At 39.3% G+C, this 15,044-nt stretch overlaps 1 protein-coding gene and 1 long non-coding RNA gene across 3 annotated transcripts in view; one reads left to right on the top strand and one right to left on the bottom strand.

Annotated features, from left to right (window-relative positions):
* Positions 1–10,636, top strand: part of DOPEY2 (dopey family member 2) — a 43,696-nt gene extending 33,060 nt beyond the window's left edge. For both annotated transcript variants that reach the window (XM_014938186.1, XM_014938185.1), the window contains exons 23-36: positions 216–271; positions 955–1,059; positions 1,146–1,212; positions 1,596–1,737; positions 2,134–2,216; positions 2,446–2,555; positions 5,308–5,454; positions 5,869–5,930; positions 6,832–6,960; positions 7,394–7,530; positions 7,876–7,931; positions 8,425–8,574; positions 8,902–9,031; positions 9,707–10,636. In XM_014938186.1, coding sequence (XP_014793672.1) covers positions 216–271; positions 955–1,059; positions 1,146–1,212; positions 1,596–1,737; positions 2,134–2,216; positions 2,446–2,555; positions 5,308–5,454; positions 5,869–5,930; positions 6,832–6,960; positions 7,394–7,530; positions 7,876–7,931; positions 8,425–8,574; positions 8,902–9,031; positions 9,707–9,964 — 1,632 coding nt within the window. In that variant the 3' untranslated portion in view covers positions 9,965–10,636. The remainder of the gene's footprint in view (positions 1–215; positions 272–954; positions 1,060–1,145; positions 1,213–1,595; positions 1,738–2,133; positions 2,217–2,445; positions 2,556–5,307; positions 5,455–5,868; positions 5,931–6,831; positions 6,961–7,393; positions 7,531–7,875; positions 7,932–8,424; positions 8,575–8,901; positions 9,032–9,706) is intronic.
* On the bottom strand, positions 10,013–14,758 carry LOC106885744. The gene is made up of 4 exons (XR_001411492.1): positions 13,686–14,758; positions 10,547–10,601; positions 10,271–10,347; positions 10,013–10,150 (listed from the first exon to the last, which is right to left on the bottom strand). It is a non-coding gene; the product is annotated as an uncharacterized LOC106885744 (long non-coding RNA).
* Positions 14,759–15,044: the final 286 nt, after the last annotated feature.

Raw genomic sequence — 15,044 nt, 5'->3', positions numbered from 1 at the left:
TTCCAAAGTAACGTGACTGCTTCTGAACTAGGATCCTCTATTAAAGCTCTGAATTGTCTTGTACTGCTGTATAGTTTTATCATAGTTGATCACCTGTTGGACTACAAGTGGCTTCTAAGAAGGATGTGTTAACCATAGAACATAAGTTCAATGAGACTGGACCTTTTTTTTTTTTTCTGATGGCAAATAATTGCAGTTTTGCTTTTATTTTTCAGAAATCTTCTCTTGTAGATATTCCAGTGCTGCAGTTCAGTTATGCTTTCATTCAAAGGTAATACAATCATTATAAAAGAGAATTTTCTGTTTGACTCGAGTTAAGATAACAGCTAGCATCACTATTTCTGCTTTACTTTGATCTTTATGTCACAATGTCACAGAGCACCTTTATGTAGAGAATGGTTATTGCCGCTTCAGATAAACACAAAATAACTGGGATATCACATTATGTTCCATTGATCTATTTATAATGCCAGTCTGAAATCTTCATTTCATACTAATAGAGCAACATACTTCAGACACCTTATTAGCAAGACACTTGTATAATTTCTAATGATCTTTCTCCTTATCTATTCTGTGTTGCCAAATGAATGGATAGAGAATTTCTAAATTCAGTGTTTTATATTATGGCTGCAGCATGTGCTGGACACATTGAGAGTCAGACAGTTGATTGGAAATGCTCCTTTGATCAAAACTCTTCTTCACATACTTGGCTTTTCCCATATGGAAGCCTTGGGATATGTCAGACTGTACAATATACTGTATGCAGTGAGCTGTATGCATATTGCCTGTGCTGCTGGGTATTTATACCATGTTGTTTGATCAGTTACAAAGGGGCAGGATATAAAGGACTGATCTTAATGGAAGCTCTAAGGCAACCAAGTTACCCATGTATGTTGTTTTTTGGTTTTTCATTAATTCAGACTTCAGTGTGTTTTGGTATTATTTTTTTGGCAGACTGCCTGTCTCAGCCTTGCAGGAGAACTTTCAGTCCTTATTAGGACTTCTCAAAGAGTCTGTGCAGTTGAACTTGGCTCCTCCTGGACACTTTCTCCTTCTCAGGTACTGTGCAAGAGAGAAGAAGGTTTATAGATGTATTGAGTAGACCTGTCCAATTACTAACTCAGAGTGAATTGATTTTCCCACAGTATTCTGAATGACTTTGTGACTAGGACACCTACTCTAGAAAACAAAAAAGACCAAAAAGACTTGCAGGTACAGTGTATACGTGTATACCTTTTAGTTCATAAATCTGGCACTGTACATCTAAGTAAAAGTGGAAATGGCCTGATCTGTACTTTGTATCTGAATTCACCTGTGCTTTTAGAATGTGTTAATGTGCATCCACATGTTTTGGCTTAGGCCTGGTAAATATGGGAGACTCAAATGTAAGAGACATATTATGCAGAACACCTCTAACAAAATTTTGTTGAAGATGCATGAAATAGCAGTGGTAATTGTGGAGTTTTCAAAGGTGTTTTCTATGGGTAATTTTTTTATTATTATTATTTAACACATTCCATATGAAAAGGACTTTGCTGGATTGGCCAAGTGATGATAGCTTTCATCTGATGCCACATTGTCTGGTCATGTTATAGGAGGTGACCCAAAAAATCTTGGACGCTGTAGGAACTGTTGCTGGTTCTTCTCTGGAACAGACTAGCTGGCTGAGCCGAAACTTAGAAGTGAAAGCTCAGCCTCAGATTTTACCAGATGACTTCAACATTGAAGATGTGAATGGTAATGTGGTTTTGTCTGACATTCTGCTGCTTTCTCTCTTCTGCTCAAGTCAGTGAAGAGTACAAGGTGTTTGACAGTGTGTAGTTTGCATGAGGCAGGAGGAATACAGCCAAAAGTAAAACCAAAAAAACCCCCCTGCATTATTCTCCAATAAGAATGTCAGCCTAAGCAGGTTCAGTAAATACCTGTAGATTGTGTGTAATATGGAGGAAAACTTATTGCAGGTGCATGCAATACATGGGACAGAACAGCATGGGGCATGAGGTATGTCATTGTGGCAACATGCCCAGAAGTATTTCACTGTAATACCTATATGCAAGTTTTGGGCAGAAAATTAAGAAACAGCAGAATTTAAACATGTCTGAAGGGAAAACTGTATCATTTTTCCTCTTCTAGATACGTCAGTGGCACCATCTTCAATGGTTTCTGCCTCTGCTCCTTCAATATACAGTGTCCAAGCTCTTTCTCTTCTTGCAGAAGTAAGTAGGAACCAGTTTGTATTTGCTGCTCTCACCTGTGGGGTGGTTGTTTATTGGTATTATTTAGGAGAGGAATACGTTAGATTTTCCTGGTAGATTAAATGGGAGTTTAAATCTTTATTGAGGCATCCCATGTGCACACACATTCTAGCCTAAAATATGGCATGCTTTCCCCTTTTGTCAGAAATACCAACTAGAGGTTTAAAGAGACATTCTTTTCATTTTTAAGGTTCTTGCTTCTCTTTTGGACATGGTTTACCGGAGCGACGAGAAGGAGAAAGCTGTGCCATTGATTTCACGTTTGCTTTATTATGTATTTCCTTATCTACGCAACCACAGGTGACTTCTTTCTTAAGATTTTTCTTAAGACTGATTTGTTTTTTGACCACATTGTAAGGCTTTTGGTTTTTCTTCTATTTGTCCTCTCACCTTATTAGAATGGAAACGGGGATGAGCTGTATTTCCCCCACGATCTGAAACCGTTATTGTTTGAGCTTTGTGACAATTGTTGCTGTTCAACTGTAGGTGTTCCTCCCATCTGGGTTTTTGGCCTTTACTTAAAGGGCCTTATTCCCCTTTCTGTGTATGTTAGGTAATGGAGAGAGGCCATGGGATGGGGCAGCAGAGCACTGGGCAGGTCACAGGAAGGAAGTAGGAGGTCACAAGTAGGAAGAGTGCAATATCTCCCTATACTCTGCCTAGTTTTTCAGCCAAAAACATAGGTGTGGGAGAGATGGATAATATCCTCTGTCAGTGGAACAGGACGACCCTTTTCCTACAGGGACAGGAGGAGGGAGAGGAGAATATTTCCTTGCTGTGGGGGTTTCCTTTCCATCTTCCAGGGCCTTATTGGTTGGTGCTGGTTCCTCAGTCTTCCCAACCTTTTTCCCAGTGCTATTCACAGACCTCTTAGGAAGCAAGTTCTCCTTTTTCTAGCAGCTCTCTGCCAAGTGGCAGGAGGTATCCCTCCCCTTCTCTTCCCTGCTCACCACCCCTTCTATTTTTCTGAGATGCAGCTGCTCCTGGGTAGCAGGTATCAAGCTTTCCTTCCTCCTGGCTGCTACCTTTTGGCTACTTCATTTTTTCAGAGCAGATCAGTCTATACTGAGGTGTGGGAGAGCATCAGCCAGAACTCACAGGTAGTGAGGAAGAGTGGGGATTGTCTCAACTGTTAGATAGGTCACAGTCAGGACTACTAGCCAGTTAATACATTGAAGAGAAAAAAAGAATATAGAGGGTCAGGGAAGATATAACCAGGCACGCCTGAAAGGGATGGTGGGTTGATTGTCAGTGGGAAGTGAGCACTAAAGCCAGCAAGCCTCAGGGTGCAGCAGGGTCTGAAGACATTTCTGTGCTCTCTCTCAAGGAGGATGGATAAAAAATGATGTAGAGAAATTTTAGGAAGCTATTCTTTTCTATTCATTACATATGTACATTTTCCATTGTATCTATTACAATGTTTTCTGCCTACTTCAGTCTGAACCAAGTCAGTCAGATTCTTGATTTATGGAGCGTGTGTCACTCTTGTTGACCAGGGGATATACTATCACACACATGCGTCTGGTGGTCTTGCCGTTTGCAGCAGGTATGGAAAACCCTGCATACAACCACCACTGAAACTGTTCCTGGGAATACTGGCATCATGCTGCCGAGCTTGGCCTGCTGTGAGCTAGTGGCTGCAAGCCAAGCACTTGTTCCATCACTGCTCCATGTGTGGAAATGGCACAGCTACAATTGGCACGGACACCACTGCTGTCATGATGTCCTTGTGAATTGGTGCAGGGAATGAGTGACTACTTCTGCAATGCAAATGGAGATCTGAACACCAGGAGCCAGCCAGCTTTTTTTTTTTCTTGCACTACCTTGCCTTTTGGTCTGAGACTTATAGTTCAAAAGCCATGGACATCAGAGTCCTGATGAAGTGGCTGAAATGCCTAGAGATGTCCCTTGATGGTTCTCCAGTGTCAGCCTGGCAAGGCCAGCAGCCCTTGTGATCCATGTAGCCATAACCATAGTGAGCTTTGAGCAACCTGGTCTAGTGGGAGGTGTCCCTGCCCATGGCTGGTGGAGTTGGAACTCAATGATCTTTAAGGTCCCTTTCAACCCGAACCATTCTATGATTCTAAGATGATCACAGGTTAAGAATGTGGAGCCCCTATCATGCCCATAGAGGGGCTGTGTGATTTTCATATCACTCATACGTGCTGCTCAGGAGTTAAAACCTCCAAGACTGCCTTCATACCACTGTTCTCCCCCAACTGACAGGAGCTTCATTGCAGGGCCCCACAAAAAGGCAGTAACTTCTCCCACACATGCACCTTGAAAACACAGGGGCTGTTGAAGCCTTCTGTGAAGGTTTGGTGCCAGCTCACAACAGAACACCTTAACAGCTTTCCTTCTCAACCAAAAGTCATGTTCTTGTTAGTCTGAGCACCACCTCCGCAACTTGAAACCTTCATTCAGCCATGAGCAAAGCAGTTACCATAGCAAGGATTTGTAGCAGGATGCTGCTTGGCATCTGTGTCCTCAGTGAAACTGAGGTGCCAGAGGACAAGCATTAGTTCAAGCAGGGTCCCTTCACCTTGAGACCAAGGCTCCTTCCCTGCTGTGCCTTGCAGAGCACGGTGTCCAAATTGGAGTGGGATGGCATATAGGGCAGCACAAGGTCCAAAAGGCTTGTGTGTGAGATTTTTATACAGGTGGTGATGACATGAGAACTGCTGCATAAGTGTTATCTGGGTGACAGATGAAGCCTACTGTGGTACCTTCTAAAGGGGTCTGCTGACAAGTATGCAAAGCTTATTGGAAACTTGATTTTTTTGGGGAAGTTTTGAACCACACCTGTACTGGAGACAGACAGTGCTGTGCTGTGATAATCCCCAAACCAGATACACTGGAAATATGAGGAGCTTCTGCACAAACTGCTTTGGTCTACTGATCTACTGCTCTGAGTTATGAGCTAATGTAGGCGTAGCCTATTATTGAGAGAATTTGGTTAGAAGTTCTGGGGAACCCCAGAGTTTATTTTCTGTTTATATAAACTTAACTTTTAAAAGTACATATATTTATCATTATTGCTCTCTTCCCTCAGTGCCTACAACATTCCTAGTTTTCGTGCTGGTGCTCAGTTGCTGAGCTCATTGAGTGGATACGCCTATACCAAGCGAGCCTGGAAAAAAGAGGTTCTTGAGTTGTACATGGATCCAGCTTTTTTCCAGATGGATACTTCATGCACTCAGTAAGACATTAAATTGTAGCACTCCTGAAATACTATTCTGAATTTGCAAAGAAAGGCTGTAAAGGAGAATGGCTAATATTGGAAATAAAATTCTTGTTTATTACTTTCTTACAGAATGTAGTAATGTTAAAAATGGGTCTCAACCACTAATTCTACTAGACACATTATAAGCACTTAAGATTTCATTATAGTGCATACAAACTAACTTGTCTTATGCTGATACTCAACTTAGTGAATAGGGAACTAGAGCTGGAGGACCTAGAATGCAGTATGTGTTAAACAGTCAAGAGTCTGCATATTGAATATTGTTTGGAAACTGTTTCCTTGTATGAAATGTTTGACCAAAACCTTTTCTGAGGTGAATTTATACCAAAGCTTTCTCTGGTTATCTAACTCCTCCTATATCTTATTCAGTTGGAGATCCATTATTGATCATCTTCTAACACACGAGAAAACTATGTTTAAAGATTTGATGAGTAAGTATCAGCTACTGATTTCTCACTTCTAGATTAATTTGAAATCTATTTACATTTGAGCTATTGGGTGCATTTTTAATATACCAATGTATCAATAAAATGCAGGCAATGCTGCAGCTGCATAATTGACTATATTGCCAACTTTATTCACAGCTAAAAGCTGTGGCTCTTAGACGTGGCTCTTCAGGGCATGCTCTAGTGCCCAAGATTATTGGTTTGTGGGTGGGTGTGATATGGTGGGGTGTTGTGTTTTGTGGGGGTTTTGTTGTTGTTGTTTGGGGGGTTGTTTTGTTTTGGTTTGGTTTTTAAGGTTGGACTCGATGATCTCAGAGGTCCCTTCCAACCATGGTGATTCTGTGATTCTGTGTTAGTTCTCTACTTTAGTCATTTCTAAAACACACCATATATATTTTTGTTCTAGAAGTGCTAATGTTGAACTTCCCCATTCACATTTTGCCATAACCTTAAGTTGCTGGAGTGTGACCTTTTGCAGCTGTTCCCTGTTAGAAAGGAAGGAGACTGTCAAACTTTGCAGGTGTCTGTGTACTGGCATCGAGCTCTAGGAACGCGCTCTACTAGTACAGTAGACTTTTGAGCAATGTGCTTTGACCTGTAATTCAGGCTTGAGGAGAGTGTAGAAGAATAAGTCCTGTGGGAGAGGGTGGGATAGGACCCCTTGGATTTGCCTAAGAGCTACAAAATGAAAAGTCTATGCTCCTTTAGTCTCGTTTTCAAATCTTCTAAAAGAATAGTCTTAAAGGCTTACAATGCAAGACTAATTCACCAGTCAGTAGACCCAAAGAGAGTGTTTCTTTTTAAAAGATTTCAGGACAGGGGCACTATTTTCAGCCCAAAACACAAGAAGTCTTTATATGGTAGATAATTCTTATCTCTGTTACAGATATGCAGAGCAGCGCCTTAAAACTGTACCCAAGTTTTGAGCAAAAAGCGATGTTGTTAAAGAGGCAAGCTTTCGCCGTCTTTAGTGGAGAGACTGACCAGTATCATCTCTATCTTCCCTTAATACAAGGTAAGATTTGTGATGTCACCTGCCTTTTTTTTTTTTTGGGCTGTAACACATACATAAATTGTGTAAGAAAGGAATGTTACCAATTTTGCAACATGTACTTCCATTTTTTTAAAGTTTTTAACAAAATTTGTGACGCTGTGAATCTCTGAATTCTAACAAATAAATAACCTCATCAAGAGGGAGACAGGAATCTGAGTTCCAAAGCCTTTGGTGTGGAAATATAACTCGAAACATGATTATTTTGTGGTAATCTTCCAGCCACTCTGGGGCTGTTGTCGTTCTCCCTAAATGTCAGTTTTGACAAAATTTTGTCCAGTATAAAACCACCACGTCTTCAGACTTTTCCGAATCACAATTTTGTTAATAGAGTGCAAACGACTCAACCCAAAACTGATGATAAAGCACAAATTTTGTTTTGCCAAATATATTTCAGAACGATTGACTGAGAACCTCCGTGTTGGGCAAACTTCTATAGTTGCTGCACAGATGTTTCTCTTCTTCAGAGTTCTTTTGCTAAGGATTTCTCCTCAGCATCTAACCTCGTTGTGGCCAATTATGGTAACTGAATTGGTAAGGAATAAGTAGTAATTTGAAACTAATTAGTGTGTGTCTTTTCCCATTTCACCTTCTTCTTCCTCCCAAATACACCTGATGTTTGAAAAAAGAAATGTTTTCATAGCTTTACATTAGTCTGATAGTTTGGGGAAAGAATTAACATTGTCATTGGGAAATACCTTTTTGATTAATTTTATTGTTGTTACTAACGTAATCTCTTGCATGATTTGTTAATTTGTTCCAAGTCATAAGAGTAAACTGAGAGTCTGTAGTTCCTTATACTATGTAAAGCATATCTTTTTTTGTAATTGAGAAGTATGAATGTTTCAGCATCCTCATAATTTATTTATTTATTTAAAGATTCAGACTTTTCTACAGCTGGAAGAAGATTTAACTGAGGAAGATGAACCATCAAAGTAAGAGCTCCCATTTGTCCAATAGAGAACTTGTGAAAGCTGATAACGATTGTGCTTGTTCCGTATCTGCAAATATTTATTTAATTAATTAATTACCTGGGATAGAGGGGAGACAACATGATTTTTTGTTATTGCACATGCATATTTCTGATACTAGTGTAGTTTCCATAATTTAAGACTTTTTTCCAGCCGTTAACATAAATATATGTTCAAAAAACATAAGTACCACTTGTTAGTTGCATACAAAAACAGAAGAGATGCTACGTCAGCATTTGAGTATTTTAACATGTTGACATTTTTTCTGAGCACTTCCCTTTTTCTTCTAACAGCCTTTCATATTAATCATAGTGCTTATACAGAATAAAAATAGTTTTTGTTGAACACATATGCAAGTGCTCATTTGTGTAAATGTGTACGTTTCTCTTTTGCTGAAGGAAAAACATCTAGTGGATTTATGGTTTAATGGTACATTTCTTCATTGTAACTAACACAGGAGCAACAGCAAAATAAGCAAACAGAAAGTCTCGGGTGATGGCAGTGGATCTGACATACAGCAGAATGAGCTGACCTTGTACTTATCCGCTTGTAAGTTTTTGGACACAGCACTTTCATTTCCACCTGACAGGATGCACTTGTTTCAAATGTAAGTTCTCTAATTACTTAGCTGTTCTCCACACTGTTACCATTCTTATCCTATAAAGTAATTACAGATATATTTTCTTACAGACTTAATTTTGCATTAGTTCATTTTACAAGTACAGATGTTGATACTTGGAAATTTTTTGGAGCCAGTTGCATGAAAATACTGACATGATAATAACGTCCTTTCTCATTTAGTTTGGCTCTGGTAATAGCATAAAATTATCATCATGACAATGCTTTCTGTAAACCAGTGCTCTACTATACTATATGTGATCCAAACAATGTTTTTTTCTGCCTGTCATCTTGTCAAGTAATCCATTTGTTTCAGGTACAAATGGGCATTTGTCCCAGAGGTGGACACAGAGTCAACTACTGTGACCTCTCATCTGGTAGAAAATCATCAGGAATGCAGACCACACATTACAAGAATCATGGATCTGCTGAAGATGAAATATGGGGTAAAGAAAGAATGCTTCACTTGAATCTTTTTTTCTTTTTTTTTAAATCCATTAACTTACTTTTCTAAACAAGTGACAAGATTTTCAGCTAGGCAAGAGGTTTTTAGATATTTTAATAAGATTCATGAGACTTTTAAAAATGATCTGCCTGCTTTCATATATATATAACTCGAAGATGTCAGATTGCTTTTGAGCGGGGGAACAGTAGGCAGTTTTCCTATTGTTCCCTTAAATCTGCCCACAACCACTCAGTTAAAACAATTTATCTCAGACAGGACTGGTATTTATAAAAAAGAGCATGCTGTACTTTGTCAAAAAAAAGTTTACCATAATAGCATTTTAAATTGCCATTAAATTTAATATTAATTCTTCCAGAAAAGGAAACAGGGGCATTAGTATTTCTCAGAGATATCTCTGTATTAAATTGTTGTTTGATATCTGATTCTGAAGACTAGTCCAAATTTGATGTGTTCTGAATTTGTGAGACTTTCATTTACTGGAAACTCCAATCTGAACATAGAAATAACTCCAGTATAGCATCTATACAGTTTGTATCGTGACACAGTTGTATTGTGATTCAGACTGTGGATCTCTTTGTATGAAAGAAGCGTGTTAGTACAGGGTTCAGACGAGCCATAACAACATTGTGTCTTAATGCAAAACCTTTGCTTACAGGAACCAAACAACGCTGACGGAATATCCAAGCAGCACAGATGTCCTCTTTTGAACTTCCGCTCTATATCTAGTATCACCCAGCTCATGCCTTTCTTCAAGACTCTGTGTTGCGCGTTTACAGCAAACAGGAGCGAATCCCAGAACTCACATACTCCTGCATCTCTCTCTGTGGACTATGTTGGCAGTAATGGCGTAAAGATCTTGCAACAGCTTGAAGAGAGTGTTGAATGTGACTTCCTTGAAAACATGGAAAGTTAAGCTGAACGTCGGACACGAGGCTAGTGGTGAATAAACAGCAACAAAAAGGGAAAACTTTACCACAGTTCTTCTCTTTTTTTTCCCCAGTTTTGCAACTACGTTTTGGGTTTTCTTCCTGCTGTTACGGAGTGCTCTTCAATAATCCAGGCTTCTGAGTTGGTGTTAAAAAGCAGGATTCTTCAGTTCCTGTGGGGGGAAAAAGAAGCACGGTTTAGTGGTAAATTATCATAGTTACTGTATTCTTTTACTTGTTTTCAATGTGAAGGATTAAAGAGATTTTGTAAATAAAGGAAGAATATTTTTGACCTGGTGAAAGTAGCAACTGTACCATTGGTCCGGTAACTTCTCCAGTAAGTATTTTAAACGGCTTTTGGAACTGTGTTCTGAAAGTAAATTTAAGAAAAAGGTAATATTGCATGTCAGTGTACAATCAGTTTGCGTATACGCCATTTCCTGAGGTTAAAGCCCACTTCTCCTTTCTTTAACTTGTCTGAAAACTTACCAACTTGTAAACAAATCACCTAAATTTCAAACAGATGTATTTTATAAGTCTTAGCATTATGCGAATAACTGCAGACTTACCATGTTTGTAATTTCAACTCTGTACTATAATAGCATTCTTCAGGATTACTGATTCCTAAATAAAAGACAAACACATGCGTAAAAGACAAACCAATGCAGTAACATTTTGTAGTTTACATTACTTGAGGGCTTTTCATTTTCATTAATTGACTAAAAATATTCTAATTCAGTTTTTTTAAAGTATAAAACTCTGTTCTTTCAGTGACTAAAGGTCACTTTGCAACTTCTGAAATGCAACTAAATCAAGATAATACTGTAAAAATGCAGATTGCTGTATACTAGCAGACTAATTAAAATGGAAAATTCTTTTTTTTTAAAAAAAAAAAAACACTTTTTGTACAAAAGAATGTATTTGGCTGTTCCTAAGTGTTAAAAGAGGTAGGGAGATCATCTCAGGGCCATGACTACAGTAATGTTCAAGGTGCAACTTATTTTGGAACTGCAGTGCTACCACCGTCCGGGACCTGAGAGAGAGGGATTAATTCTGCCACCAAACAGCCCAGCTGCATCTCTGAAGGACATTTCTGATGGCCAGTGGATAAGCACCGTCCTAACAACACATACAACAAAAGGCTTAGCAGAACTTTTTTTTTTTTTTTTTTTTAAATGAGGAGGTAGACGCCACTGAATTTTCATATTTAGTGGATTATCTGACTGAATTTGCAATGCTGATTTGTCTGAGAGGGGAAGTTTATTATATGTTAATGGTGAAAAGCTCTTTATTTTTTGAACACCTTTGCCTGCAGAGAAATTGGTTTTGTGAGAAGTAGCTGCAGACTGGTACCTGCTACTTGCGTTAAATGGAACATCACAACTGAGGAAAATGTGCTGGGTATTGGACTTCACAAGTCTTCTTTTTGCTAATTAAAAGAGGACATAAAAAATGTCTGGTTTAATGTCACTAGATTGTGAGGTCAGGGATTTATTTTTTCAAAACCCACACAACAAACATGGAAGGCTACTCTGCAATGTTTTTTACCTACAGATATATGAAGTTTTCAACTTCGGATTATAAAATAAAATAACAAAACATTGAACAATATGCTTTACTATGTTAATGCTGTAATGCTCTATGAAGATAATATTATAATAGGTTTATGCTAAACTTAAATAGCTTATGTGCATTTTTACAGTTAAGGAAAGTGATAGACTGAGGAGTAATATTGTGTAGTATTGAGAATGTGAATTATTTGTATTAATATGAATTATTAATGATCTCTAATGCAATTGGAATGAACATAAGAGAAAAGTTATCCTTTTAAGTATTACTTGAAAATTGGAGCAGGATATTTTTTAAATGTTTGTGTTCGTTATTTACATATCTTTAATAATTTTTAAAGAGAATATTGCTAACAGGATGATTTGGTAGTTTTACTTCCAGTTTTCTGGTGGTTGCATTCCATACTTGGGTATTTCTTTTAAAATCCTGATGAGATGCTGTCAAATGGGCTATTAAAATCTAAGAAAACTTTTTGCCATCAAAACATTTTGTTTTGCATTCTCCCATAAGCTATAAACCTGTGTCTTCACATAGTTTCCTCACCAGTAACTTAGTTAGATTGAGGGTTTCTAAGATGATCTTACCTTCTACAAAAATACTTTTAAAATCCTGATGAGATGCTGTCAAATGGGCTATTAAAATCTAAGAAAACTTTTTGCCATCAAAACATTTTGTTTTGCATTCTCCCATAAGCTATAAACCTGTGTCTTCACATAGTTTCCTCACTAACTGGAGATGGTGAACCAGTGACTTAGTTAGATTGAGGGTTTCTAAGATGATCTTACCTTCTACAAAAATACTACTTGCGTCTAACTCCTGCCTTTGAACAGGAGTGCCCTGTGGTTCTGCAGATGCCTGCTTTCAATGGCCTCAGATATTTGTGTCTTGCAGAATTCTTTCACTGAAGCAGAATCTAATTCTTAGTAAGAAAATGTTCTTTAAAATTTAATATACAAGCAGATCTTGTGTCATGATAAATATGGTGTGAATAAGGAGGAAAAGGCTCCAACTAAAAAAGTCCTACTTGGGTGGTGGAGGGGCACAGTTGCGTAGTCCTAAAGGTATCTCCAGCAGCAGAACTTTATTCCTTTTCTATATGGGACTAACTGTAGTCATTTCACTTCTTCTGCTACTGCTGTTAAATCCATATGAAGGAGGATTGTACTGCTTTAACACTGGTACTGGCAAAGCAGAATAACTTAGCCATAGATGAAACTGGAAAACTTCTGCCTAGAATTCAGTATCAAGAACAGGAGAGAAAATGCTTTTGCTTTGCTGTGTAATTCTGTGCTTGTTTGCAGAATAACCACGCTTGGCTTTCTCTTTTGGATACTTCAGCTTTGAGATAGCATAGCAACAGTGCATGATACACAGAGGGAGACATAGTTAAATATTCAAAAGGATTTAATTGTCCTGAAGGAAAAAAAAAATATAGTAGGTGCAACCAAGGTAACTGCCAAAGAACAGCAGAGCTTGAAATAACAGAGCATTAAGTAATGGTTAAGTGTATTCAATACTATATTTGAATGTAATTCTTCTAGTAATATTAAATGTTAATTTGAAATAACTTTTCAAATGCAATTCTCATTTTTCAGATTACCTTGACTGCTCACACACCAGCTTTAATTTTTATCTGATTCTGTGAAAACTTTCAAATTCAATTTCAATGGATGAGGGCTCTGTACAGAAGTCAACAGACCTGAGTTTGGATCTTTGGATCCCAGCAGCAGTGGCTCAGTGCTAGTCTGTGCTAGGCCCTACACTTGTCTAGGGAAAGACTGCACTCCTGAACTTTCCACTCGGGGATCCCAGTCCCATGGGACAAGTTTTCAGGATCTGTGTGTCTGGAAGAACTGTGTGGAGTGGACAGAGGAAGCTGCTGCTGCAGCATCCAGGGCTCACGGATTTACTGACAGGTGCTGACTTCCTCTATGGAGGGAGCACCTCTTCCCTGGGAAATTAGGGGCTGCTGTTGCATAATGCTTTCTCTGTGTGCTTTGGGAGCTTTCCAAACTTCAGTCAGGACACTTTTATATTGAAAGCTTAAGAATGAACAGTGATTTTAATGTTAATTGTGTCGCTGTGCATGATTTTCAGTGTCAACAGCGAATCTCATCTGCCATCAAGCTGCACACTTACCCTCAACAGGCTTCTCTGGTTTGCAAGCATTATCAGAAATATTTGTATCAGTAAAGCACTCACAAGTCTTGCAACACAGAACAAAGTCACTAGTATAAATATGTTCAGGGCAAATGCCCTGAACGTGCTGCATTTTCGCCCAGAAGGAAGAAAACTCTTCTGTAGAACTGAGCTTGAAAACCTAAGGCCAGAGAGGTATGGTTTGGGTGGCTTTGTGAAAGCTGCTTTTCAGATTTCATCCTTTCTCTGTACATCTTGGGTAAGGTTGTGTGACGTACCTCGCACCTCAGAAGCTGCTAACCATAGAAACATTTAGGTTGATGTTTGATTACACTGTATATGTTCAAAATCATTGATACATGCTGTACACGTGCTGGGAAAGGCTGCAGCACAGCAGCTAGTAATACAAAAGCACCCAATGTTCCTGGAGTATCTGCTGCAAGAAAAGTATGGTTGGCTATTTATGTTTGGCAGTAAGAGCAAACCCCCCTCCTTTGCAATTACTGCCCCAGTGCTGGTCCCTTAGTTAAATTCTGATTGTTTCATGGGGATTGGTTCCCAGAGCTTCAGGTGAGGCTCACAGCAGTGAGGATTGCTCAGCAGATTGGGTCACCAGATCCCGTTTCTGCAAATAGTCCAAAGGAATGGAGGGAGCAGGTGGATGGCGAAAAGTGATCGGTCAAAACTGATGACACTTCCAGACAGAGGCTAAGGTATGTCTTCCATGATAGCTCCCTGAGCAGAGGCATCCATGCAGGCAACCTTGCAACCTTAGCGGTGTCATTAGTCCCACTGATGTTGGGGGGCATGGTTGTGAGGCCCTACCTAGAGAGGGAAAAAGGAAAAAAAGGCAGCTTTCATTGAAGATAGCAGGGGAAAGCATTTCCCTCCGGGTCGTTTGAAGGCTGCTCCTCAACTAAGGAGTAAGTGGCCTGCAAGGTTTCAGTCACCGTGAAATATCTCAGGCTTTTCTTTTTATTTCCTTTTGCAATGTGTACCTACATCTCTGCATGTTTTGGGTTGGGTTTTTGTTGGTGGTGGTGTTTTTTTTGTTTTTCTTTTCTATCTGCCCACCACCAAAATCACATCCAGCCGCAGGAAGCTGAGATCCCGGAATGAAAAACCAGCAGGACAGCTAAAAGGAGCTGGGGAGTAACACAGCTTGGAACAGGCACCAGGGAGCTTCCCAGCTCTCAAGGTGCGGGAAGCACAGGGGGGGTTGTTTGTTTGGCTTTATTAATCTCCCAGGGAAGAAAACAGCTAATCCGGATTTAAGGTGAAGCCACCTGTGTGCAGCTCCAACTGCGCGCCGGCGGCCCAGGCGCAGCGACGGCCACGAAGCCCCCGAGGAACTCAATT

The sequence above is a fragment of the Calidris pugnax genome, unplaced genomic scaffold, assembly GCF_001431845.1.
Source record: "Calidris pugnax isolate Ruff unplaced genomic scaffold, ASM143184v1 scaffold25, whole genome shotgun sequence".
NCBI classification, from domain to species: Eukaryota; Metazoa; Chordata; class Aves; order Charadriiformes; family Scolopacidae; genus Calidris; species Calidris pugnax.
This window is presented reverse-complemented; position numbering and strand designations above follow the sequence as displayed.